Source organism: Mastomys coucha, unplaced genomic scaffold (assembly GCF_008632895.1).
Source record: "Mastomys coucha isolate ucsf_1 unplaced genomic scaffold, UCSF_Mcou_1 pScaffold22, whole genome shotgun sequence".
NCBI lineage: Eukaryota > Metazoa > Chordata > Mammalia > Rodentia > Muridae > Mastomys > Mastomys coucha.
The window spans coordinates 99,881,372-99,907,820 of record NW_022196905.1 but is presented as its reverse complement, the minus strand read 5'-3'; the positions used below and the strand labels follow the sequence as shown (position 1 = coordinate 99,907,820).

Here is a 26,449-nt window from a genome sequence, read left to right as displayed (position 1 = left end):
GACGGGAGGGGAGGGGAGGGGAGAGGAGGGGAGGGACTTATGGCTGTAAGTGTGGGGCTTTTTCTGGAAGAGTTGAAACAGAAGCCCACTGTGATAGGAAGTCACCAGCCTCATGCTTGGATCTCACCCTGGTGCTGCAGGAGACTATTAGTCTCTCTGAGGATTCTTTCTCTGTGGAAATCATAGTCATTTCTGGTCCTGAGGATTATGGGGGCCACCTGTGAACAACATCTCCTACAACCCCATCATATCTGGGAGGGCCTTTGTGGGGCCGGTGGAGCTACTGGTTGAGAGGAGAGCGCTGACTAACCACTTTTGAAAGCAGAAAATTTCCATTGACCTATAGTCAGGGACACCTCCCTGCTCCTGGCAGCCTCCCTTTCTTCTTATTGGAATGTGCCTGAGGAGTGGTGGTAACTAACTGCCTTTCCAAATTCCTCAGCTGTGAGTTTATGAACCTTGGGGCTGCCTGGAGAGAAGACTGCACTGGGACAGTGTTGCTGGTGTGTGGCTGGAAGGACAGATCAGCATGAGCCCTGATGGCTGTTACCTGGCTCTTTAATGGCTTCAGGCTGCATCCCATATTGCTGCCAACTCCCTCTATTTACACTCTTCTTCTTGCCCATGGAATGTACCAGTATGATATGTTTCTTCATTCACTCTGAAAAAAAAAAAGGAAGTTTGCTTTGCATAATGTATTTAAAACCTCGAGTTAAATTGTATAGCTATAACATGAAAAAGGACACAAGCAACAAACATGTAGGGATCCTCGCCTTCTCACAAGGAATGATGCTGACGGTGGGTGGGTCAAGGCCTGCTCTGCACTCCTGTGGTTTTTGTTCTTTTGGTGGCAAGCTGAATAAAAATATTTAAGTTCTTTTCAGAAGCAAGAAGATTTTACTGCTGGACAAAAATCAGAAAGCCTGATGAGGATGGTTTGGGATTCAGTGTTGAGGCATGGCTGCACCCCAACAGAGATACCAAGGGGTGGCATGGTTAGTGTGAGGCAAGGAGATGGCTGCTGACATGAACACACAGCATCAAAACAAGGCCAAAGCTAAAGTTTCCACACTGGCTTCGCTTAAGCAGCCCGAGGACCATTACAAGTTATCATTTATCTAAGGAAGGCACGTGGTTGTGCTTAACACATAGTGGATGGGCAGCTAGTGTTCATTTAGGACATAGTTTTTACCCAGTTTATTAATGGTTAGTTCTGTGCTTCCTAAGCCAGTACAGACCAGAAAGGCTTCCTTAAATGTTAAGAACTCACAGAGCCCTGTGAGATGGCTCAGAGGGTAGGTGCTGCTGCTAAGCCTCACAACCTCTCAAGTTGACCTCTGACCTCAATACACACCCAGGGACATATGTGCACAAAGTAAATAAATATTGAAACAAAAAAGAGTGTAACCTGATATATATTATAAAATGGGGTGATTAGGGGTTCATACTGGGGAATGGAGCAGGTCTTTGGGTAGTAATGACTCTTTGTCATTGCTTCATTATCACTACTGCAGGCTGCCCAGAGTATACTGCCAGTGTCTTCAGCAAGTTTGCTCAGATTCAGTGGAGTGGCATTCTGGGTAATTGTTGGAGCAGCTCCACACATCGTAGGATGGCTAGGAGAGATGCCAGTATCTTCTCTCCCTCCTGGTTCTGAGAATCAAAATTATTTCTTGACAGACATTGCTTAATGTCCCCTTGGGGAATAGAATCATCTCTGGCTGAGAGTCACTGGTAGAGAGCCATCTGCAAGGTACCCACAATGGGTCTGTACTTGCCCTCCATGCTATGGAACACTTGGAAAGGTATTTCCTAATATGACCAAGCAGGGTCACCCAGAGATGCTGGGCCCACTGGAGAGTCTAGTAAGTCTGGGTGTTAGGCATGTTAGCAGATCCTTAGGCACTTTCTGCTTCAGCCACGACAGAGATGGTGGCAACACAGACACAGATCATGGGTCAGTTCAGAGAATGGATCAGCATTGGAAATATATGGATGCCAGACACAGTGGCACATGTAATTCTAGCCCTCGGGAGGCTAATGCTGAAAGATCAAGAGTTCAGAGCTAGGCTGCTGCACAGCAAGAGCAGTCTTAAAAACAAACAAGTTATATGTGTGTGTACGCATGCATATATAAGGGTGTGTAAAATGTCGTATAGGAAGTGTACCCAGTGCATATCACAGCTGCGGAGTGAGCACCTGGAGCCTCTGCTCACATTATGTGAGGGACCCACCTGGCAAAGTCCCGCCTCATCTTGCCTTTCATTCTGACGTTCATTGTTACTGTGTGGCTATTTAGAGCCTCTTGAGTACTTAGTTTTTGATAAGAACAAATAGTTAATATGAAGTTTAATGTATGGCATGTATAGTTTTTTGAGACTCTTGAGCACTGTTAACTACTTTGGGTTTTCACATTGGCACTGATAGAAACTAATCAGTTTATAAGTAGTAGCCAGTAGCACTCACACGCTGGGAAGCCCTTCCTTTTTATGTGTTATTTATACAGCATGCTATGCAAGGCCAGGGATGGTCTGACTATACCACAACAATGTAACATTTGCACAGACCTCCTTGCAATTTTTTTGGGTTAATTTGACACCCTTTTGACCTCATGATTCCTGTGGGAATCTGGGACTTAACTAAGTGAGCTGTTATGCACATTCTTCTTCCTGCTGAGAAACTTGAACTTGAGATACCTGTAGAAAATTGGACACCTTGGCCATTCTTTATGTTAATGCTCAGGAAAACACAAACCAGTTGCAAATGGTTCTCACTGTATATGTCTTGGTGACTGTTGGCAGATGTTACACCTGTGGAAGCCATGTTTAGTTGCTCATCAGACTTTGAGATCATTGCCCTGATCCTGAAGCCCATTTGCACACTTACCAACACTTCCTCTATGACATGTAGCACATCACAGTAATGACTTCTGGCACAACTGATTCATAGGACAGGTTCCAAGACTACCTCCCTGTACCAAAATCTACAGATGTTTGTGTCTCTCCTAATACAACATAGTATTTGCATATAAGCTCCACCCCCTGAAGACTTTAAATTACTCCTGGGTTACAGATAGCACCCAATCTAGGATAAATACTGTGCAAAGAGTACTTACTGATTAGGAAATGACATAGCTAAAGACTTCTAAAGCCAGCCTTTGTCAAGAGAGGTGCTGCATTTCCTCTAAATATCCAATTTTAGCAACGGCACTGACATCCATACGTGTTGAGAGAGGCACTGTGTTCCTGATCCATCCACAGACATGTCAACAATAGAAATGGAGACTGGAGGAACTCAGAAGGTTGGGCTTTGATTCTGTTCATTCTCTCCCTGCCCCCTCTCTCTCTGGGAGAGAGGGCTTGGGACTGCTTGAGTCAGCTCTCAGTGAGCTTGCCTCTGCCATATCTGCCTGAATGTCAGAGAGAAGAGACACACTAGGTATGATGGTTAAGTCTCGCTAGGACTTCCTCTATGTCTGCTTTGACTCTGGCATGTTAACTATACAGTTCTATTTGTTCCAGGTTTCAGAGGGTTCTGTGGTCCGGTTTTCATCAGGAAACTTCTCCTTGACAGCACAAACAGAGGAAAGGAGTTTCCCTCAAGAAAATGAGCATCTGCTACGCTGGGCCCAAAAGGAATATGGAGCAGTGACTTCTTTCACCGAACTCAAGATAGCAAGAAACATCTATATCAAAGTGGGAGAAGGTAAATATTACATGGTTTCTGATAATGATGGATTTATAACCATTGGTTGTTTGCTTTTCTGAGTCCAGGTGCTCAGAGCCAGGGATGGTAAGATTCCAGAGTCCCGGAACTGGCAGAAACCTAAGAGATCTCATGAGAGCTACTCTTCTACACTACCTCCTTTTTCTCCTTCTGCAGGAGTGAGATTGGTCATAGCCGGCTGAGAGGTAGGGAGCAGTGTGGCTGAGTGGAAAGGAGGTTGTTGTGTAGGACTTAGAACACAGTCTAGCACAGAATTCAGAATAAGCCCGGGGCTAAGTGTCAGGGAGGGGACAGCAGTGGTGAGGGATACACTGAAAGAGGCAGGATGGGTTAGACAGCTGGGGTAGCTTCTTACCTGTGATTCTGCAAATGTTTTAAGCCATGTCCATTTCTGATGTTCAGACATCAGTTAAATTTTAGTCACTAACTGAGGGGAAAATATTCAAGTACATTTTTAGAACTAATGCTTTTTACAAGGACAAGTTCTTGAAGAAAGGAACTACATGCTTTGATTAGAGATAGACCATTTTAAGTTCTGTGACTTGCAGAAAGATAAGATTTCCAACAACTCAATTGAAAGCCTGTTGCTTAAAATATTTTAAAATCAGTTTTAGTTGGGAATATTTGGGACTCTACCCACCCTCAAAAGTCACTAGGAAATAACCCTCACGAACGGGACCTGCTCACATCAGCTGTGTAAATAGTATTGTAGCTCTTTTGTGGCCCCCTTGAATGTGATAGCAGCTGTCACTTCCTGCCTAGATGTCAAGCACGGATTGGGGACTGTTAAATGCTATGTCCACCATCTTGGATCTGGGCTGGTTTAAAGTAAAAATGAGCCACCATTGGTGTGATAAAAGTGAGCCATCATTGATGTGTAATGGTGAGTCACATTGGTGTGTCAGTTACATGCAGTACATATCTGGAGTTTTTACATGTCCAAGAAGGGGACATTGTTTCTGTTATTATATACAGAGTTTAGGGAGGGGTAAGTGGATGTGCTCTGATCCATATTACTAGAAAGTGGCAAAGCCAGTTCTCAGCTGTAGAATTCATCACTTCTGTGTCTAACAATGTTACCTAATGCAGTACTTAGAGTCTTAGCCACATAAGCACATGTCCAGAATGAAGGGGAGCTTCATTGGTGATTGGAGGTCATTGGGAAGTGCTCTCTGCTGGCCCGAGGAGGGTTTTAGAGGGGAATGAGGTTTGCACAGCCTAAGTTTGTTCCTAGATTCTTGTGGTAGTCAGGCCTCATTGGAACAAAGATTTTAAAAACATATCTTCATAGAGGTTGTAAACCAGTACCCTGCCTGTCTGAAGCAGAATGTAGTAGCATGAAGGGATGAAGGGATAACAATTCTTGGATCACAAGAACATGAAAATTTGGAGTGGAAGTATGTGGAATGTTGGACCCTGTTTCCTTGACAATGGGAATAGCACAGTAGTCACCTGTCCCCAAGAGCTGTGACACTCAAGTAGCTGAGCTCCACACTGAGAAGTACAAGTAAACACCTGGTACCCAGTTGGTAACATCTGGTCGACTCCTTGAGCATCCCTAGCATCCCTGAGACTTGACTCCAGCCATCAGTTGGGCACTAGTCACTGGCCCATGTCAAGGAAGGGAGCCATCTCAGGGAGAGAGGAGCACAACTGTTCTATTAAGCTCGTAGACCCCAGGCAATGTTAGCAATGATCACTTTGCATCAGTATGACTGTTAGCTTTCCAAACATGGACCCAAGCTAAGAGTCTCTTCTTGCTCAGACCCCATTGGCTCTGAGAGTGTGGCCACTGTGTCAGGAGCATCACTGTTACTGAGAACCTTGTTGGAAATACTATCTTGTTGCTCAGTCCTGGCCAGCTAGATTAGAAACAGAGATGGGGTCAGCAAAGTGTGTTTTTGTGAGCCCTCCAGGTGGCGGTGCTCACTATTGACAAAGTGAAGGAGCTGAGTGAAGACTGCTGGCTCTTACCTGAGTGCCATGTCTTAGAGCATAGCCTTCATGGCAGGAAATGGAGCCTCTGCATGACCTCCAAGGCTCACTGCTGCTCTCAGAGCAGACTGTTCTAGGTACCAGGGTCATTAGCCACATTACCCTCACCATTCCTACCAAGCTTAAGAGGTTTCTGCCTGCAGATTGCCATTTGTGGCTCCCTTTCTACTTGGCACTTGGTATAAGTTTTTATACCAACCATGTGGAAAGGCACTTGAGCTGAGAGACTCCACACCATAAAATGTGATCGGCTCCTTCAGCGTGCTTGGTTACAGTGGCATGTGGGACTGGAACCCTTAATAACAGCAGCTTTTAGACAGTTAAACTTTTCCTAGCTGCTCATCAACCTTGATCAATCTTTGTCTATTTGTCTCAAATTTCACATCATCGTTGGTGGATTCCAGAAGCCTATACTGTGTGTCTATTATGTGCCAGCTGCATGCTAGGCATACCTGTGTAGGAACTGCAAGCCACAGTCCCAGGAGGGCACTAGTCTTTTGAGTCTTCTGGCCCATACACATCTCCTGATTCTCAATTAGATTTCAGCCCTGCAGTCCCTGATATTGTTTTCTGTCTTGTGAGCTGGGGGGAGGCCTCACAGGGCTGCAGCTGTGAAGTACACACTCTTCATCTGCACATCTGGAAAAACCCTTAGCAGATGTGGAGGAGGGCTGCTCCAAAGCCTGAATTGTTAAGCTGTGGGCTTTTTCCTTGGAGGAGGCTTGTAGAAAGGAATGCAGGATGCCTAAGCCAATGTTCTCTTCCTGAGCCAATGCTGTCTTGCAGCAATCACACCGTAGTGCCCCCTGTTCTGAGGTACTCCGGGGAGCTGCAGTGCCACAGTATGAGTTGTACAGGGCTGGGGAGGGCAGTTTCAGCCCAGCCTTAGAACCTTGAAAGCTCATCCCCTATTTTTTAGGTGAGGTTTCCATGTGAAGGTGAACCCCAGAACCCCATCCTTAAAATTTAAAAGACATAAGCCTGTCTCACCAAAGTGCCAGGTCTGGTTCATTCCTCTTCTGAAAATCTGGCTCCACGTAAAACTTCCTGGACACTAGTCCTAGCTGTCACTGTGCCAGCAACTTCACTCAGGTTCTGCTTAAACATTTAAGCCACAAGATGGAAATCCCATCAGGTGTAGTGCTGTGTACACAGCATGTGCTATGGGGAGTGTCTTTAGAGTCTTGGGGCTGGGATGTCTCTTCCCCAGTGGAAGTGGTGATCTGTCCTCAGCCAGTGGTATTCATAAAAGCATCGTGAAAATGGAAAAGAGATGTGTGGGCCAGAGAACCAATAGCTACTTATATCAAAGTACCCAAGGAGAAGCCTATAGGATTAAAAATGGATTCAATGTTGCAGATGCTCATGGAAATACCTGGGTAGGTCAGGACCTTCGGGTAGACAGATGACAGTCTTAAATCTGCAGCCCAGTGGAGGAGTTGTGGTCTAGAAACACAGGAGTGACTGGGGTTATCTAGAGAAAATAGACAAAGAGAGGATTGAGATCCTGAGTCTCATTATTTAGCCTGATGTAGGCTTCTAGCTGCATACATTTTCCTGTATACACCATGATTTCATTTTTTCCTCATAGCTATATATCTTTGTTGATGTTTTATTTTTTGAGGTAAGGTTTGTAGCCCAGGCTGGCCTCAGACTTGCTATGTAGCTAAGGATGCTTGCAAATTTCTAGTTTTCCTTGCCCCTACCTGCTGAGTGCTGAGTTATGGGTACATGCGGCAGAACCTTATACACGATACTGAAGACGGAACCCAGGACATTTTGCATGTTAGGCAAACACTTTACCAACTGAGCTATACTCCCCAGCTTAGGGCTGGAAGTCTTAGCCTCAGCTTACATTATCTACAGAGCTTCAGAAAGGAAACAAGTCTATGTCCCACATGACACCCCAATCTGATTCTGAGGGACAGAGTCCTAAGAGGTGGCTCTGACCTGGATCAAGACAAAGGACCACACTAGTGAAAACGAGTGGGGCATAGCAGGTCAGAGGAGATGAATAGGGACAAGAAAAGAGTGGGTGTAGGCAAAAAGAAGCCACTAGCACTGGCCAGCAGAAGGCCCTGGTAGCCAAGGTGGAAGGCACGGCTGAGCAATACTGAGGCCACAGGAGAGGTCCCTTAGGGCTGTGGCTTCTGGTTCAGACTTAGCCTCAGTCACACTACCCCCTCTTTTCTTACAGTCTGGTCCCATAAACTCACTGGTCTGACCCAATGCCTTGTCTTTACTTTCAGATCAAGTGTTCCCTCCCACGTGTAACATAGGGAAGAATTTTCTTTCACTCAATTACCTTGCGGAGTACCTTCAACCCAAAGCCGCCAAAGGTTGCGTCCCATCCAGTCAGCCCCATGAGAAGGAAGTACACATCATTGAGTTAATTACCCCCAACTCAAACCCTTACAGGTGAGCACGTGTGCACACAAGTGCACCCATGTGTGTATGTGTGTGCATGTGTATGCGAGTTTGTGTGTATGTTACAAACTGAGAAGAGATAAAAGTAAAGATCTGTTTTCCCCTAATGTGAAGGTAAGAGGGGGAAGCAGCCCATTTTATTTGGAGAGAGCGGGAGGCAGCCATGCTTCAGGCATGGATCACAGAAGCTGTGGAAGAGGAGGAGAGGATGACATGGTGCTGTAGTTTGCATCATCACTGTTTATAAGTATATATATATATACCAGAGGGTTCTTGAAGTCCCTTCTTAACTTCTGGGTTTAATTTTTAAGACATGATGGTTCACCTTTGTGATCTCCTTTGACTGATGTCATCACTGTTGAAACACATTAGAGTTACAAAGTAGCCTTATTATCTATCACAGTTACCATTTAGTCCCAGTTCAGTTTAGTTACCAGTTCAGTTATATTTATAATGGATCACATATCCATGCAGAACTTTTATCCCCCCACCTTGTATGTGTGTGTGTGTGTGTGTGTGTGTGTGTGTGTGTGTGTATAGTGCATCTTCATGGTACGCACCAAAGATCCATTAGATAGCACAATTTGACACATGAGGAAGTTTGATTCTCCCTATGAAAATAGTTAGATTTTGTTGTTGTTGTTGTTGTTGTTTTTAAGGAGAAAAAAATGATTTTCTACTCTGACCTGTATTTCATATGGGCCAGTGACTCAGACTTTACCATTTTTTTGTAGAGAGATTTTTGAAATGAGAAGTATAATAGAGTTTTCATTCAAAATTGAATAGACTTCAGATTAGTTTGGGTGGGATTCCATTCCATGCCATGTACAGACCTCTGGGAGGGACTTGGAGGGTGTGCAGACCTTCAGCCGGGCACTCTGATCATTGTGTCTCACAAATGAAACCAAGACAGACTTCTCCCTCAAATCTGGAACATGTAGTAAAATGTTCACTTAGTAAAAACCATTCTCTCTTATGCTCAGTTCTTAGAAGTTTGTATTGTGCTCATCAATTTTTTTGTTAATTGCTTTCTTGACCACTAATTTAGTAACTATATATCCAGAAGTTTGGGAAAGTAAGTTCAGATATAATTATTTAACTGTTATCGATGCTGTAATCAAAACTTACATAAGAGGCCTTTTGCCTTTTATTTATTCTGACATTTCCTGGTGCATGTGCTAGCACACCTCCTGTCCCCCCAATCCACCTTCATCAGCCACCCACGTCAGGTTTTGAAGGGCTTCGGCATATAGGGACTTAGAAGTTCCACCACAGAGGGCGAAGGCACAGAACCTTGAAAACAGAAAATTCTACTTCAGAAGGAAAGTCCCATGGGGTGTTCAAGTCCCTTCAATGGTGCAGCATGGAGGAGCCGTCTCCCTTTCCCTCTCTAGAGGAGAAACACTTCGGTGGCTAATTAGCATCAGGCCTGCAATCCTATTGTTATGTAAACCCATTTTGTTCAGTGTGCAACAGCAATCTGTTTTGCACATGTCATTTGCCTGGGACCCACGCCAGCATTTTAATCAACTGGCCAGACACGAGGGACACGAGGCTTGGAGACATGACAACCTCCTGGCTTAGGTCTTGACTTTGTCTTTGGTTTTCACACACAGCGCCTTCCAGGTGGATATAATAGTTGACATACGACCTGCTAGAGAGGATCCTGAGGTGGTCAAAAACCTCGTCCTGATCTTGAAGTGCAAAAAATCTGTCAACTGGGTGATCAAGTCTTTTGACATCAAGGGAAACTTGAAGGTTATTGTAAGTTGGTTGCTCATTTCTTGGTCTTGTTAAACAGCAGTAATTTAAACTGTGGTTGTGTGTGTTATTTTTGCAAAGGTTCTGCCTCTTTGAACTTTGTAATCTCTGTTAGTTTTCACTTTGCAAACTATACTTGGTTTCTTCTGCTGGACAGTCAATGTCATGGCTAAAACATGGCCCTAGGGAGCATTACAGACTTGGGTTTGTATCTTGGTTCTACTACTTAAAAATTACGGCCTTGGAAATGTTCTTAAGCTCTCTGAATTCTAGTCACCTCGTTAGGAAAGTTTTGAAACACATTAGTGTGTTTCTAGTCTTAATAAATATGAAGCAATGAACATTTTTCATGTCTGCATATTCTGTAGATGGTCAACATCATGGTCCTGAACCTTAGCATTTACTCTGGAATCAGGTGTATAAGGAGGAAGAAAATCAAGCTGGTCCTAGGCCATTGCCATGGACTTCCCTGTTGAGATATATGTGGTGTTTGGTGATCAGGTGTATAAGGAGGAAGGAAATCCAGCTGGTCCCAGGCCTTGCCGTGGACCTCCCTGTTGAGATATACGTGGTATTGGGTGAGTCTTGCTTGCATCCAACTTCCAGGATGCAACAGAAAAGTAACTCTGGGTACTGTGTGTGTGTGTTGGGGGGGGGGGTGCTCAGTTAGTAAATGACTATCCTGCAAGCAGTAATCCCAGGGCTGGAGTGAGGAAGGCAGAGACAAAAGAACGCCATGAGCTCATTGGCTGTCCATTCAGCTTGCTGAAGTAAGTAGTAAGCTCATTGGCTGTCCATTCAGCTTGCTGAAGTAGTAAGCTCATTGGCTGTCCATTCAGCTTGCTGAAGTAAGTAGTAAGCTCATTGGCTGTCCATTCAGCTTGCTGAAGTAGTGAGCTCATTGGCTGTCCATTCAGCTTGCTGAAGTAGTAAGCTCCTGGTTCACTGAGAGAGCAGATTTAAAAAAAAAAAAATTAGGCAGATATAGATTCAAGAAAACACTTGATGTTGACCTCTGACCTCCACAAACACTTGTGTGCACCCTACTCACATACATGTACGTGCACTACACATGATCCTTTCAAAAGTAAACCAGCTTACTCTACCATTGCTTCAAAAAGCTTCTGTGAGGAGCCTTGCTGGCTGACAGGATAAGGCAGTGGTTCATGAAAAGTTTATTAAAGTTTGGTAAAATCAAGCTCATCTCAGATATATTTAGGGGAAAAAAACTATTTGGCTCAATATTGGAGCAAATTGTGTGTGTGTGTGTGTGTGTGTGTGTGTGTGTATGTGTGTGTGTGTGTGTGTGTGTGTGTGAGAGAGAGAGAGAGAGAGAGAGAGAGAGAGAGAGATCTCCGTGGCATCTCTTTTGTAAGAGTCAATTTTTTTAATGAATTATTAATTGACCAACTTTCTTAACAGCTGGAGTGGATTTTAGACTTTTGATATTTTAGAAGAGATTATGTTTGGTTGTGTTGATTCTACATTCATCTGCACACAGCACCTTCCATGTGATCTGTATTCTTTTGCAAGCAGCATCTTCTACGTGATCAGCAGTGAGCAAAACCAACAGTTCCCTATAAGTCCAGTCACGTAGATGAGCTCCCCAGAGGAGCTGACAGAGCTAGGAGCACATCTTCATTTAAAATACTTTTTCCTTGTTCCTATGGATTTTTATTTATTATTATTATTATTATTATTATTATTATTATTATTATTATTATTATTATTATTTTCCTTAGACTTTGAAACAGTCCACATAATTTATCAGGTGTAGTAGTGACGCATGAAGCTGATGCTGAGTGCAAAACATTGCTGTGATTTTCCAAGGTCACAGATATTTTGATTGCCTTCCCCTGGCAAGGCTTGAGGGGTGGTGGCGACCTGGAGTGTCTGCTGCTTTTGCCGCTTGGCACACCGACCAACTGTTTTTAGTTTCAAAATAACAAAAACAGGAAAGGGAATCATGCTTTGAAAGGCAGAAAACATACGGTACATTTTAATTCCCTGCTGGAGTTTTTATGTACTCTCTCAGCCCTGACTGGTGGCTCCTGCTGTCCCTGAGTGCATGTGCCTGAACCACAGTGGTCCGGGGCTTTGCTTGAATGTTCATGACTCTCAGAGGAGTCAGAGAGACTAAGAAAGATGAGGAATAAGATCAGCCATCATCCCAAACAAGATCTGTTTATATTCCTCTCGCTGGCTGCACTCCTGTTCCAGGCCAGTTTTGGACAATACATGGCAACATTGCTAAACAATTAGGTAATGTTTCGTGATGATCTTTTATTCCCCAGTCAGTTTCTGGCTATTTGACTTCTACCTCCTTGCCCCAAATGTGAATGAACTGTGCTATGAGGAACAGGTACATGCTAAGACAGAAGTTTAGGTTACAGCTTAGGAAGGGAGAAATGTTCTTCCCTTTACAGACAACATGGTAAAGTGTGAACAGTAAAGGACTCTGACTCAACCAGACAAAGCTAGATTCCAGCACCAACTCCAGCTGCCAGTTCATGGTGGCTAGTCCAACTGAACATGGTGTAACTGTGAAATGGGACACAGTGACAGCACTCACTCATTGAGGGGTTTAGCTAAGCTCATTCATCTATCCAGCGAGTATTTGTTAAGGGCATATAGGGTTTCTCTTTATAGCACACAGGTCTATGGAGCATTTTCAGCTACGTGTGTTAGCCAGTCTGTTAGCCACAGCTTCTTTCTCACTAGCAGAGCAATGGTAAAACCTAGCTCCTCTATTAAAGGAAGACTAAGTAAGAGAATAAATGTAAGGGTCTATCACAGACCTGTTGTACAAAGACTTAACTTCCTTCCAAACGCGCTCACTTGAAGAATCAGTCCACAGGAAACTCAGAGGGCTTCTTTAACCTAGGTGAAAATAGAAGATATACCAAAGTTCATAAGACGCCCGGAAGAAGAATGCGAGCAGCACACACACATGGCTGTGTGTGGGTTTGTTAGAGGCATAGCATAGGCAGTAGTGGGAAGTGGTCAGAGAGATAGGGAGGCTGTGCAACAAGAACAACAGCAGTGGAGTGTGGCTCTGGCCCCTTCCACAGGCCCCCATGGGCACAGTCACTTCCACAGCAGGGAGAACCCCAGAACAGAAAAGACAAGGCAACTTCTTAGAGGATTCCTCTTATGGGTCAGAGAGATGGCTCAGTGGGTAAATGCACCTGCTGCCTACTCTGAGGGCCAAAGCTCTGTCCCTGGGATGCAGATGGTGGAAGGAGAGGGCCAGCTCCTGCAAATAGTCCTTCAAGTTCCACGTGCTTCAAGCTTCAAGCGCTTCAAGCTCCACACACACACACACACACACACACACACACACACACACACATACAATGATGAAATTGTAATAAACTTAAACACTCAGTTTTCTCTTGATGATATTTTAAAGGCTCGGTGTGCATCTCCTCAGCATTCTCTACTCTCCCTTAAACCTTGCTCTTCACCATCGTTTAAAGGCATGGGCAGAGCCAACCCACTACTCGTTCAGAAAATGGAGCTGAAGACTATGGTGGTAGTATTTGGGGAGACACCCTTTGAACACCCACTTGGCTGCACTAAGGTTGGGAAGGTCTGGAGAGTCCTAGGAATGCAGAGACGAGGAATTTACTCAGTGCTGAGAACCAGCTTGTCTCGCGTCATCCTGCTGCTCTCCTAGCACAGAGTGATGTCTGCTCTTTTCAGTTCCAAGCCACAATTAACATGAATTACACTGACAGCCTCTATGTTTAATGTGGAAATGCGTGAACAGATTATTCCATCCTGGTACAGCAGAACAGGTGGCCATTGCAATGATGAGATTCTGAAAATACAGTATTTTCTCAGCTGTCTGACAACATGAAAGTCTAGGGCAGATGAAGCCAGGCAGTATTGTTTAGGCCAAGGATGCGGTTCCAGCCAGTCAAAACACATGCTGCTTTGAAGGGCTGGGAGGTGCTGCACCTTAGCATGCTGGTTGAATGAAGCTCTGAGAGCTGCCTGCTCTTATTATTTCAGCCCCGATTCCTGCTTTGTCTCATTCCATTTTCAATCCCATGTCTCTCTCTCTCTCTCTCTCTCTCTCTGTCTCTCTGTATCTCTGTCTCTCTCTCTGTCTCTCTCTCTCTTTCTCTCTCTCTCTCTCCCTCTCTCTCTCTGTCTCTCTCTCTGTCTCTCTGTCTCTCTGTCTCTGTCTCTGTCTGTCTCTCTCTCTCTCTCTCTCTCTCTCTCTCTCTCTCCTACTTTTGCCCTCCCTCTCTCTTACCCTCTTTTTCTCTCTCTTTCTCTCCCTTTCTCACCCTCTCTCTCCCTTTCTCTTTCTCCCCCCTCCCTCCCCCATCTCTCTTCTTCTCATTCTTCCTTTAGGAGTTTCCTCTGAATATGAGGAAGAGCTAGTCTGTCAATCTGTAACCCAGCTTACAGATGGTGGCATGATTTGTTTCTCATTCCCTCCCATTTCTTTGCATGCATATGGGAAGTCGTGACTGGCCAGTCATGGCAGGTTTGCCCCTAGATAAGCTTTTTGGGTGACAGAAGAAGATCTTGGGTGACGCTTTGAAGCTTTGAGTTAGAATATAAGCGTCCTCAGCCAATACCCCACAACAAGTAGGCCAAGAGAGCTGAGAGCCTGTGAGTCTTTTACGGCTCTACAGTGGGAAAGGATTAATATTTGGTCATGTTTGGGGTAAAGAGAATGGGAAACAAATGAGGAATTTTGGAAAAATGCTACAGACACGCAGGAGAAAATCAGTGGGCATGGAAATTAAAGGGACGTTGATGTGGCATGACAATGGTATAATCTATGCCCTGGACACGCCCCAGCCCTGTTGGAGCAGTTGTGGGCACTGTGCTTCCCCAGTGGGTCTCTCTCTGCAGTGACCAGCCTCCTCACTCACTGACAGGATCCCTGCTGCAGGAGTCAGCGGGGGACATAGACATTTGCTGCCTGTATCCTGGCTAGTCAGAGGCCATTCATAAACTTCCTTAAAAGAATACTATCATTTTAGTGTTGTAACAGATTGCTAATAAAAACTAACCTTTCATATGGCTTTAAGAATCTCCATATTGTTATAGATGGCCATCTCTATTATTACGTCCTTTCAGTTTTAACATGCATGTTACCTATATGAGCATGTAAGGGCTTCCTCCTTCATTACTGAATAAACTGCTACTGCTACTGCGGTTTCTTAATTAGTACTCCAGGGCAAAAATGTAGTGCTGTAACAAAATTAGCAGGTAAATACAATTTCAGAATGGCTAAACCAATCAGATGAAATGTAAAGATTTGAGTTTTACTATGTGGAAGCTAATAGTTTATCCAGCATTGGGAGAGTCTCACCATCATGCCATCTTCCCTGTAGATCTAGGCCATATGATGCAAAACCACAGACATGTTTGTAAACACAGTGTGCACACCTGTGTACTTTACAGACAGTTTTAAATAAAAAAGAGGAAGAGAACATTTGAAGTGTGTACTTATTGTACTAGTAACTGACATAAAGAAAGCACTCAGTGGGGATAGGCGTCTCTCTGTGTGCATCGCTTTATCTCAGTGTCTTCTCCAAGGAAGGCAAATCAGAGGGAAAATCCTCCTTATGCAATCTAGAATCTGTTGGTTTCAGATAATTCCTCATTCAAAGTATCTTTTTAGAATATCCTTTATTCTTTGACAACTTTATACATGTATACAATGCATCTCAATTGTGACCACCCCCAACTCCCCTTCCTCCATATACACCTGTAAAACATCCTTTTCACCTGTGAGTCCCCTTCATTTTTGTAACTCCCTGACCCGGTCTCGCCATCTGCTGGGATCCTGCCTGACCGCGGCTTGACCTTGAGCAGGCTTGACCTTGAGCAGGCTTGACCTTGAGCAGGCTTGACCTTGAGGACTGGCACTTTTAATTTTAGACTCATGGGCGAAATGTTGCTGTCTCTAGGCTCCCAACAGTATTGGCTTTGGAAAAGAGAGTGAACGATCCATGACAGTGACCAAATTGGTAAGAGATGACATCCCTTCCACCCAAGAGAATCTGATGAAGTGGGCATTGGACAATGGCTACAGTCCAGTGACATCATATACAATGGCTCCTGTGGCCAATAGATTTCATCTTCGGCTTGAGAACAATGGTAAGCATGATATTTCCCACCAGTTGGCTTCCGTCTCCCAGAGAAGCTATTCAGCAGGGACTCTCATTTCCATGTATATGTTGCTGTCTTCCTGCTATCCATCTTAATAATCTGTCGGCTTCACCGTAAAGCTTAAACTAATGTCGTACTGGAGGCAACCATAACACACATTCTCAGGGATGGAGAGTTGCTTGCATGTCAGACACTTTGGCTCTGTGTCCACTGTGATCACATCAGAACGGTAAGTGACCACTCATAACTGACAACACCAAGGGGTAGGTCCATAGGGAAGAAGCCTGTGACAAGAGGCCAAAGCTTAACCATGGGGGCTCCGACTGAGTAGGTCTTACTTGGGCTGTGGAGGCAGAATTGCCACTCCAGTTTACACAGCTAGCCAAAGCAGAGTCTGCAAGCCCTTGGGGGTTTCTAGAGTCTTAAAGTGGGTATGATTTGAACCCCAAGTTTTCTGAGACCTTGACATGTTCCTCACCCCATGGTACATGTGCTGCAGTGCTCTAGCTCTGGTTCCTACTCCCAACTTATCGTGTCTGTACTATTAGTAGAAACATTGCTTAATCCCCAAGCCTGAGCCTCAGATTCCTGGGAGCCTCAGTAAACCAAGGGAGGAGAAAACATCTATCCTGCTGGTAAACTGCTATGAAGCTTTTGTTTGTTTGTGTTTTTGGTGACGGGGCATGTTTTTGTTTAAATCAATGTGCATGTTAAAAGCAGTCCAAAACTGTGGCTTCATTTGGACCTAGCCATAGCATCCTTTTCAAAGGGATCTTGTAGAAAGAAAGGCCACGTCTATGAATCATCTCTAGCTCACACTGATGTGGGTGTGATCTTAAGCATAGGTCAGCTGGGCTCAGATAATAGTGGAGGCAGAGAATACTGGGAGAAAAACTAGTTCTGTAAGTTATTGAAAATATGACGGCAGTGCTTTTATGGAATTTTGTCTTCCTTTGAAGAGACAAATTTGTCTAAAGAGCTCTTCTCCCCAGAGACAGTGTTCAAAGAGTGTTCATATCGCCTGGACTTTCATTTGTTAAAAAGAAGGCAATGAATAGCAGAGCAGCATCAAAGTAGCAGAGGAACCACCCAATATGCTAAAGGACCTAGGCCTGATCTTTGGTACTACAAAATAAAATATAAAAATAGCAATATTGTTTTAAGAAATCTTCTGAAAAATGATTTTAAAACCCTAGATTCAAAGAAAGTAGTTTAAGGCCTTTGACTAGGCCGTTATTGCCCCCATCACACAGATACAGTTTGTAGGGCTTAGAGATTATCTAGCAGAAGGAGTCTCCATGGTGATGGAGCATCCCCATCACACGAAGCTGGAAACATTAATGACTGGAGTTCCATGTGTACGCAAAGTTGAGGATCACTGATATACTCCAAACTCTTAATTTTAAAACTTGAGAAACTGAGTCACAGACAAGGAAGTCACTTGTCTGAAGCCATCCAGCTAGTTAGAACAGCAGGATCAGAATTCAGGTTTCCACATTTCTTAGTTAATTTTATACATTGCTCATTTACTGTAACTTTGTTTCCACCCATTCTGTGCTAACTCCTGTTCTGTCTCTAACAATGACCATGGATGGGCATCAGTCACTCATGATGTCTTCTCTTTCCACAGAGGAGATGAGAGATGAGGAAATCCATACCATTCCTCCTGAGCTTCAGATCCTGCTGGGCCCGGCCCACCTGCCTGCCCTGGACAGCCCACCTGTCCGAGGGGAAAGCCCAAATGGAGGTCTCCCCTTTCCATTTCCGGATATTCCCAAGAGAGGCTGGAAGGAGGGAGAAGACAGGATCCCCCAGCCAAAGGAGCCCATCATTCCCAGCGTTCAACTGCTTCCAAACCACAGAGAGCCAGAAGAAGTGCAAAGGGGCGTCAACATTGCCCTGTCAGTCAAATGTGACAATGAAAAGATGGTCGTAGCTGTAGACAAAGATTCTTTCCAGGTCAGTGCAGTCTCTTAAAGGAAAGACATGAAGCTTTCCCCAGCTAGCTGCAACTCTGCATTTATTATTTCCCTGTAGTTATTTCATTTTTGAATCTCCACACTTGGTGGTGTTTTCCCAGTGGGATAAGTCACTTTCCCTTGGCAAGGACCTTTATTCACTTCCTGTTGTTCTCAAAAGAGGAGGGGAGTTCAGATCCTTGTATGCCAATATTTTGCTATTAAATTTTCAGTGCCAATAAACACAGTCATTGGGCTGTTGTCGACAGGTACAAGGTGAGGAAAAGGCTTGATATTCCCAGGAGAAGCTGGCAGGGGAGGGGGGCTCTGGATGAAAAGGGGAGGGGCACTATGCCTGCCTGCCTGAGGCCTCAGGCGCTGCTTGTTACTGTGTACAGTGAACAGCTCTTAAGCCCTCCGATAGCCTTTGGTGCTTTCCATTTTAGACCAATGGCTACTTGGGGATGGAGCTCACCCTGTTGGATCCTTCCTGCAAAGCCAAGATGAATGGTACCCACTTTGTTCTGGAGTCTCCCCTGAATGGCTGTGGTACTAGACATCGGAGGTCAGCCCCGGATGGTGTGGTTTACTATAACTCTGTGAGTATTCTCTAGAACAAAGCTTTACCTTTGTCATGGCATTGCTAAGCATTATTGAGGGCTAGCCTCTGGAAATAAGTGGCATGGAGATAAAGCCAGATATCAGTTCTCAACAAGGGGAGATGGACTGTCACCCTGAACTCTTGTCTTGTTTTGATTTATCAGTGTGTGTTTGGGATTTGAGGGTCCTGTTTTCTCAGCTGGAGTTGTGGTAATCTCACATACTTCCTTCATCCATCTAATGATGGTTCAACCATAGAGGGATTGCCTGTGGCATCCTGCTGTGCTTGTACTGGAAGGTCCTTAAGGGGCTAAAACCCCAAAGCCCTGGGGTACACATGAGAATCCCCCAATGGTTACATAGTCTCTTGCTTGTCCAAGAGTGAGAAGAGACTCCTTCCTCCATGAGCCTAAAATCAGAAAGGAATCTCGGTGACATCATCCAGTCTCTCTACCTCTATAAAGACCCAAATTTAAGGAGATCTATTTTTGAAGTTAGCTGGAAGAAGGTTCTAGTTTTCCCAAAAAATAATTCGTTGCAGTCATCAACTCTTGCTTTCTAGAAATTATGCCTGTCAGTTCATCTGAATCTTATCAGATGAGGCCTATCCTCTTCAGGGAGGGAGACTGAAGCACAAAACCCCAAAGGCATTTCAAAGTACCAGTTTTGCAGATCAATTTTAAAATACTTCTCAGCACCCCACTCACAGTCACCATGTGAGCATTGGGCAGGGTATATTTCTGTGAGCTCCTAGCTCTGTTCCACCACTGACATAGGCCAGGTCTCTAGGCTGCTGGTTCATGTGACCACCCATCCCTGTACTTGACCCAACCCAGAAGGGCAGCTAGAGAGGCCTCTAGCCAGTGTGTCACATTGCTGTCCTTTAAGGTTGCTGTATTGTTCCTCAGGGACGTTTAGACAGTTGGCACGAGAAAGAGGCACAACATGATTTCACTCAGTCTTTTCATCTCAAAGGCCAAGAAACTGAGCCTTGGAGAGTTCTGAGGCTTGGTCAAAATTGAGGGGCTGGTTATGCAGGAGAGCCAGGACCAACTCTTCCCAGTCTCATACCCATTGAATTTTCCTCAGCACCCGACTGACTGGCTTATGCTACTTGACTCATCTATTAACTTTGACATCCTATTCATTATGACACTAATTTTCTTGTGATTATCCAGTTTCTCTAAATATACAAACACCATGCAATAGTGATGCACTTAATTTGGACGTTTTAAACTGATTCTAAATTAGCACTGGCTAGAAGGTGATCTAGTGAGTTAAATCTTCAGTTGCCCCAAGAGAGAAGGGATATCCGGTCTGAAAAGTCACTTCTTTCTTGTTTGCTTTTCTTTTCCTGACTGTTAAGAACAAGGCATTCAGTTCCCCACATCGTGAGTGAGTGTGTCAGGTGCCTTCTCAGTTACTCCTCCACCCTTGCCCCGGTTCTGCTCCCTGTGGTGACAGTTTGGAAGAATCTTCAGACTCCCTCTATATTTCTGTTTTCCATTATGATCCTAATTCAAGCATGGAAATGGAAATAAAAAACTAGATTGTGATTTGCAGAGTTGCAACCTTTGGGCCACACTTTCTGTCCTGTTTACAGCTGACCCAGTACAGTAATGTCAGCCAATAATATGAAGACACATTCCTGTGAAGAGAGCGTCATTTCTGCACCCATACACACAAGAAAAGATATTGAGAAGGATTGAGCAAAAGAGGGGTATAAGATCAAAGATGAGAAGACCAGCTCTGTGGAAACATTAGGCCCTATGCTTCTAACTTAAACCAAACTTTCCACAAACCTTACAATTTAAGGACCTTTTAAGGCTTAAAAGGTCTGAATAGAGCCATGAGATAGCTCAGTGGGTGAAAGCAGTTACCTCCAGGGCTGATGGCCTGAGTTTGATCCCTAGGACCCACATAGTGAAAGGAGAGAACTGGCTCCCACAAATTGCTCTCTCTCTCTCTCTCTTTCTCTCTCTCTCTCTCTCTCTCTCTCTCACACACACACACACACACACACACACACACACATACACACACACACACAGTATAATTTAAAAATTATAAAAAGGTAAAAACTGATACATATTTTTAAAAAACACCTTAGATGGGAGACAGAGGCAGGTGAATTTCTGAGTTTGAGGCCAGCCTGGTCTACAGAGTGAGTTCCAGGACAGCCAGTGCTACACAGAAAAACCCTGTCTCAAAAAAACCAAAACAAACAAACAAACAAACAAACAAACACCTTAGGACCCATTAGAAGCCCCTCTCAAATAGGGGCAAGCCTAGGACGGCCCCTATAACTCCATTTCAACGTCTAGTGTCTCCTGCTATTTGAAGTAGCATAATTATTTAACATAGTTATAACTAAATCTGCAATTTTTTTGCAAGGGAAAAAAATCCAAATTTTAGTTCAGCTCTTCAGCTTGAATTGGGCTTTTCTGTATTTCCTCACCACTTTGAAGAATCCTAAAAAGCTTGGAGAATCAACTCCTGCTGATGTTGTATAAAGTCAAATTTTCTGTTTGCATTTGAATTGTCACGTGGGTGCTAGTGGAAGTAGAACCAGAAACATGTGGCATGGCATTTTCCTGCCAACAGGAGCAATAGCTGTGTGTCCCCTGTCTTCTAGATTGTGGTGCAGGCTCCATCCCCTGGAGATAGCAGTGGCTGGCCAGATGGCTACGAAGACTTGGAGTCAGGTGACAATGGGTTTCCTGGAGACATGGATGAAGGAGAAACTGCCCCCCTGAGCCGAGCTGGAGTAGTGGTGGTAGGTGCTGGTCTCCAGAGCTGGTGTGGTGGTTGTGGTTGTGGTATGTGCTGGTCTCCAGTGCTGGTGTTGTGGTTGTGGTATGTGCTGGTCTCCAGTGCTGGTGTGGTGGTTGTGGTATGTGCTGGTCTCCAGAGCTGGTGTGGTGGTTGTGGTAGGTGCTGGTCTCCAGAGCTGGTGTGGAGGTTGTGGTATGTGCTGGTCTCCAGTGCTGGTGTGGTTGTGGTACATGCTGGTCTCCCTTAGATGGTTCTGTGGTAATAGTGTTCATTTGGTTTGTTTCACTGGGAAGTATCAAAAAATAAAATTGCATGGTAAAGGCTAAAGCTCTTCATGTGACTGGTGTGTTCTCATCTGTTGGTGGTTTTCCAGTTTAACTGCAGCTTGCGGCAGCTGACAAGTCCCCGTGGCTTCCAGGACCAGCTCGATGGAAATGCTACCTTCAACATGGAGCTGTATAACACAGACCTCTTTCTGGTGCCATCCCCAGGGGTCTTCTCTGTGGCAGAGAACGAGCATGTTTATGTCGAGGTGAGGTTGGTGTGTTAGCCTCCAGTCTGGCCTACTGCCCAATGCAGCCAGTGCCCCGTGCAGCCGGTGCCCTGTGCAGCTGGTGCCCCGTGCAGCCGGTGCCCTGTGCAGCCGGTGCCCTGTGCAGGCCCTGTGGCATTAGCTTGAGCTGCCCTGTGACATTAGCAGGCCCTGTGACATTAGCTTGAGCACCTTGCATGGGTCTCCCTTGTTTTCTTAGACATTTAAGTAAGGGCTTGGCTCAGAAAAGACTTCCAGGTCACTTTCTGATCAAAAAAGAAATAGCAGGATTTTATGAATTATGCTAAATGGATGTAGTGGCTTTTAAGTAAATGTCAAAAAGAAAACAATGAGCAAAGTGTGAACTGTACCAGTAAAGTGCCATGCTCATTCTGACATCAGCACTTTGGGGATAGTTGTTTAGCTCTTCAGTGTCAGAATTATCTGTAGACTCTTCTAAAATACCTCGCATATTATCTTGGACTTCCAAGTGAAAAGGTGTGCTCTCCTGAAAACCATTATCTTAATAGCCGCATGAATTTGTTAAAACCATTTTCCACCTGGAATGGTGGTCACCACACATAGCTTAAATCTGGAATGCTATGAAAATAATAGACAGTGGTGACAATAATGAAATAACAACAGCTAATATTTATTACCATTTTACGATACAGTGGATCTGTCACAACTATAATCATAATGAACTAACTTGCTAGAGAGACTGGGTAAGAATGGGTTAATTATTAAGATCCACTTTTGGATGAGAAAATTAGACACAAGGCTGTCCAGCATGACACCTGTGCCTGCTGCTTCCTCTGCAGTCCTTTCTCCAGAGGATGTGCTGTTGACAGCCAGGTGCTGCTAAAGTAATCCCCTCAAATTGCCTTATGGAAGGGAATAAAATATAACTTCATATCAAGGTCAATATCTAAGTTCACAGACTCTATTCTGGAGAAGATAGACCTCTGTTTCAGGCTGTCTGCTCTCTGTGTGCCCTGACATCTATAATATGGCATAACCAGTCTGCTGGTTTCACCAAAAGGCATCATGGTTGCTTTGCACCTCACAGTGGGAGGATGAGAAGGGATAGAAATGGCAGACTCCCATAGATGAAAGTCATCACAGAGCACCCATGTCTGTTTTGCAAAGACAGTGTGCCTGCGCATCAGCCCTGGGTTGACGTGGAGCCAAGAAGCCCTCCCTGTTTTCTTCAGTCATATCTGAGTTAGTCCCTCTGCACTTGGCTCCCTGTTGTGAGTGCCCTGGGGGAGTCCATGTTTTGTATGGTTGTTCCTAAGCATGTATCTCTCCTGATCCAAGATTCATATATTCTTCTGCCTTTTCCATATTCACAAGGGTCTTCGTCAGCAACTCCCACTTATGGCACCGGCTTGAGAGGACACTGCTTAGCTGCCCTTTGCTGTTATCTAAACAGATGCCAGCTCTGCTCCTTGATGGCTTTGTGATTTATGCTAGCCAGTGGCTAATCTGCCTGTTTACCCCACCCTGAACATTTTCATTTCTTTTCTTGCTCCTGGAGTGCTGGCCTACTCAGTGAAGCCAGTAGATTCCTTGTCCTCCTCCCTTCCATATTTTTGTTTTTTGTTCTTGTTTTTTTTCCCCCTTTTATATTATTTCACATCTCACATGTTTTTGTAGTTAAATTTGATTTTAAAAGTAGATCAAATGTTTTTTACTGCTATCTTAAATATCAAGTATGTTAAGAAAGATCTGGGGCCGGGTGAGTTGTTATAAACTATTTTTAACTTGACTGAAACTACCAGCAGTAAGAAAGAGAATCTGTAAATGTCTCTCTAAATCGGGTACCATTGACCATTCCTTGTCTTTCTTTCCTGGTTTGGACTCCGCTGCTGGTAGGAAAATTTTTTACTTAAGTAAAATAAAACTTCATAAATCTTGGCTTAACCTGAAGAGCCATTCTTGGTTTCTTTTCCAGCTGCCCTCCATAGTTTTTCCTGGAACCTTCTGTTCCCTCTGGACCACAGTTCCATTAATTCAAGATCTTCTCCCCTTTGCCCCTCTTCTCGGGTCACTCCAGGGTGATCACCGGTGATATGATGACAGCTTTAATTTCAGTTCATTTGGCTTAGTGATGAGCATATAGAGCCACACTACTGGGGGTCCCTCCTGCTGACCCTGTGCTGCTTGCACCTTTACTTCAGTGTTTCTTACACCAACTGCATCTTTTACGTTCATTATGGCCATCATCCTCTAGGAGAGAGAACTGAGTCCTGGGTATGCACAAGAGCAGCAGAGCATGTGACTTCCTTGGTCTGGTCCCATTCTAAAACCTATAACCTTCCCACTGTTCACTTCAAGTCCACTCTCCAGCAAGACTTGCTAATATTTTCTCCTCAAAAGCACCCATAAGGAAATCTAGACAGCGGTTCTCAACCTTCCCGATGCTGCAGCCCTTACAACAGTTCATCATGTTGTGGTGACCGCCAACCATAAAATTATTTCATTCCTATTTCACAACTTAATTTTGCCACTGTTATGAATTGTAAAACAAGTGTCTGATACGCAGGATATCTGATATGTGACCCCTGCGAAGGAGTCGTTTGACCCCCAAAGAGTCTGCAACCTACAGATTGAGAGCTGCTGGTCTAACAGACATTCTGTATTGCATGCCTTTGAAAGTAAGAAGAGTCAACATATTTCTGCACTATAAGCTTAGTTCATGTTAAATGGCACTTTTTATTTGCAGCATGTATATAATTTACCACCTTAACAGGATAGAACATCTTGTTCAGCAGAAATAACTCAAGGATAGTGAAAATAGATATTTACACAGTTTTGACCAAGATGGCAACATTGTAATTACCTTCACCTTCTGCTCATGCTTATGTGAATACCCCATAGTTACCAATGTGGAATCTTCTGTACTGTGAATCAAAAGTTCCTCCAGTATCAGGAGATTCCCCTAGCAGGCTCCAAATGTTAAGTTTATTATCTTACTATCTTTTAAAGCATTTGGGGGCTCTTGGTAGATGGATAAGGACAACTTTATTTCTAAAGTGTTTAAGTTTATTGTTTATATTTAGATTATTCAAGGAAAGAGGCATTGGAGTTGGAAGAGGGGTCCACACAGCAACTCGTGCCACCAAACAGTGGAGCCAGTTTTGTTCCAGGGTTTTAGCAGAGTTCAGGATAGCTAAGGTTTGAGTTCTGCTTACATTTGGCTAAGCACTACTTCCTGTTTCTGAACAAAGAAACCTTAATGAGATCTGGACATGATGTACAGAAGTGATTTGTAAGAGGGAAGAATAAATGACTTGGAAATGTGTCTAGGTTAGTTTTCCATGAAGCAGTCTCCTCCCACCTTCACCTCCCTTGCAAGGCTAGGTTGGTCCTATGAACAACTGGGACACTTTGCCAGATTGGTGATGGCCACTAAATCACACTGTCCCTGATACAAGAAACCAGAGGTGCAGTTCCTCAGTAGAAGCTCAGTCCTGCTAGAGAAGAGTGGCCCAGCTACTTCCAGGACTCTTGATCTTTTGAGCATGACATAAATTGAGGTGCAAGAAGAGAGGAAAATCTCCAGATACCTACAGGATTAATTCATGAAGAAAAAAATAATCAACATCACAAAGTCTTGTGATGAGAACGAAGGAACACCCCAGAACACACCAAAAGCAGATGAAGGCTTCTTCAGAAGATTCACCACAGCAGGCAGGAGGAAATCTTCCGGCTTCTGGAGAAAATGAGGGAGGAGACTGAAGGAAGCCTTAGAGGAGAGCCTGCTGAACCCAGCCAAGAGCCTATGAGGACACTCCTGCAAGGCACCGAACCCTGAGGAAGTAATGAGAGGAGTAGATGAGCTGGAAAGGCTTAGGGAAGAGATAAGGGGAGGAAGGAACACGTTTGTGTTGATGCATTGGAAGCAAAGACTCCGGAAGCCGTCCTGACCCTGTGTGCTTCAGGCCTTGAAATTGGTTTTTCTCTGATATTGAAATGTGGCTGCTGCTTTCTTTCTCTTAGCATTTTCTGATGTTTCTTTGAACTTCATTTTACTTTTAATAATAATTACCTGGCGGTGTTTTCTGTTATGTAGTTTTGTTGTTACCAGCATCTAATTGGATTTTGGAATTTTTGGACCCATTTTCCATGTTTATCTTTCAGTTGGAAAGTTTCATACTTGTGCATGGAAATATACAATTAAACAGCAGATTGAAAAGCAACATATTTAGGATCAGTTCACATATATAGGAAAATTCCTAATTATGTGTGTACATGTATAATTATACATATCAAAAAACTTAACAGCACTTATTTTTGGTGTGGTGTGTTTTAATTTTGCCTTTTGCTTATGTTGATTTTTTAATGAATACATATCTCATAAAGAACTGCAGATTTTTTAATCAGTGGGAGTTAATTAAAATTAATTTGTAACCAGCTTGTAGGGTCAATAAAGGCACTAAACCTTTTGATGAACTATTAAAAAGAAATGTAAACCTGAAATTACCTCTTGGCTTGCTTAGCCAGAGGAATAAAACTGACAATCATTATT

At 44.1% G+C, this 26,449-nt stretch overlaps 1 protein-coding gene and 1 pseudogene across 3 annotated transcripts in view; both read left to right on the top strand.

The window, feature by feature from the left end:
* Tgfbr3 (transforming growth factor beta receptor 3) overlaps nucleotides 1-26,449 on the top strand; it is a 191,538-nt gene that overhangs the window by 137,278 nt on the left and 27,811 nt on the right. For both annotated transcript variants that reach the window (XM_031337166.1, XM_031337167.1), the window contains exons 5-12: nucleotides 3,522-3,705; nucleotides 7,971-8,139; nucleotides 9,765-9,912; nucleotides 15,849-16,038; nucleotides 17,681-18,009; nucleotides 18,455-18,607; nucleotides 21,244-21,384; nucleotides 21,757-21,915. In XM_031337166.1, the coding sequence (XP_031193026.1) occupies nucleotides 3,522-3,705; nucleotides 7,971-8,139; nucleotides 9,765-9,912; nucleotides 15,849-16,038; nucleotides 17,681-18,009; nucleotides 18,455-18,607; nucleotides 21,244-21,384; nucleotides 21,757-21,915 (1,473 nt within the window). The remainder of the gene's footprint in view (nucleotides 1-3,521; nucleotides 3,706-7,970; nucleotides 8,140-9,764; nucleotides 9,913-15,848; nucleotides 16,039-17,680; nucleotides 18,010-18,454; nucleotides 18,608-21,243; nucleotides 21,385-21,756; nucleotides 21,916-26,449) is intronic.
* LOC116068056 lies at nucleotides 21,967-26,449 on the top strand (annotated as a pseudogene). The gene has a single exon (XR_004109419.1). The product of XR_004109419.1 is annotated as a transcription elongation factor A protein-like 8 (transcript).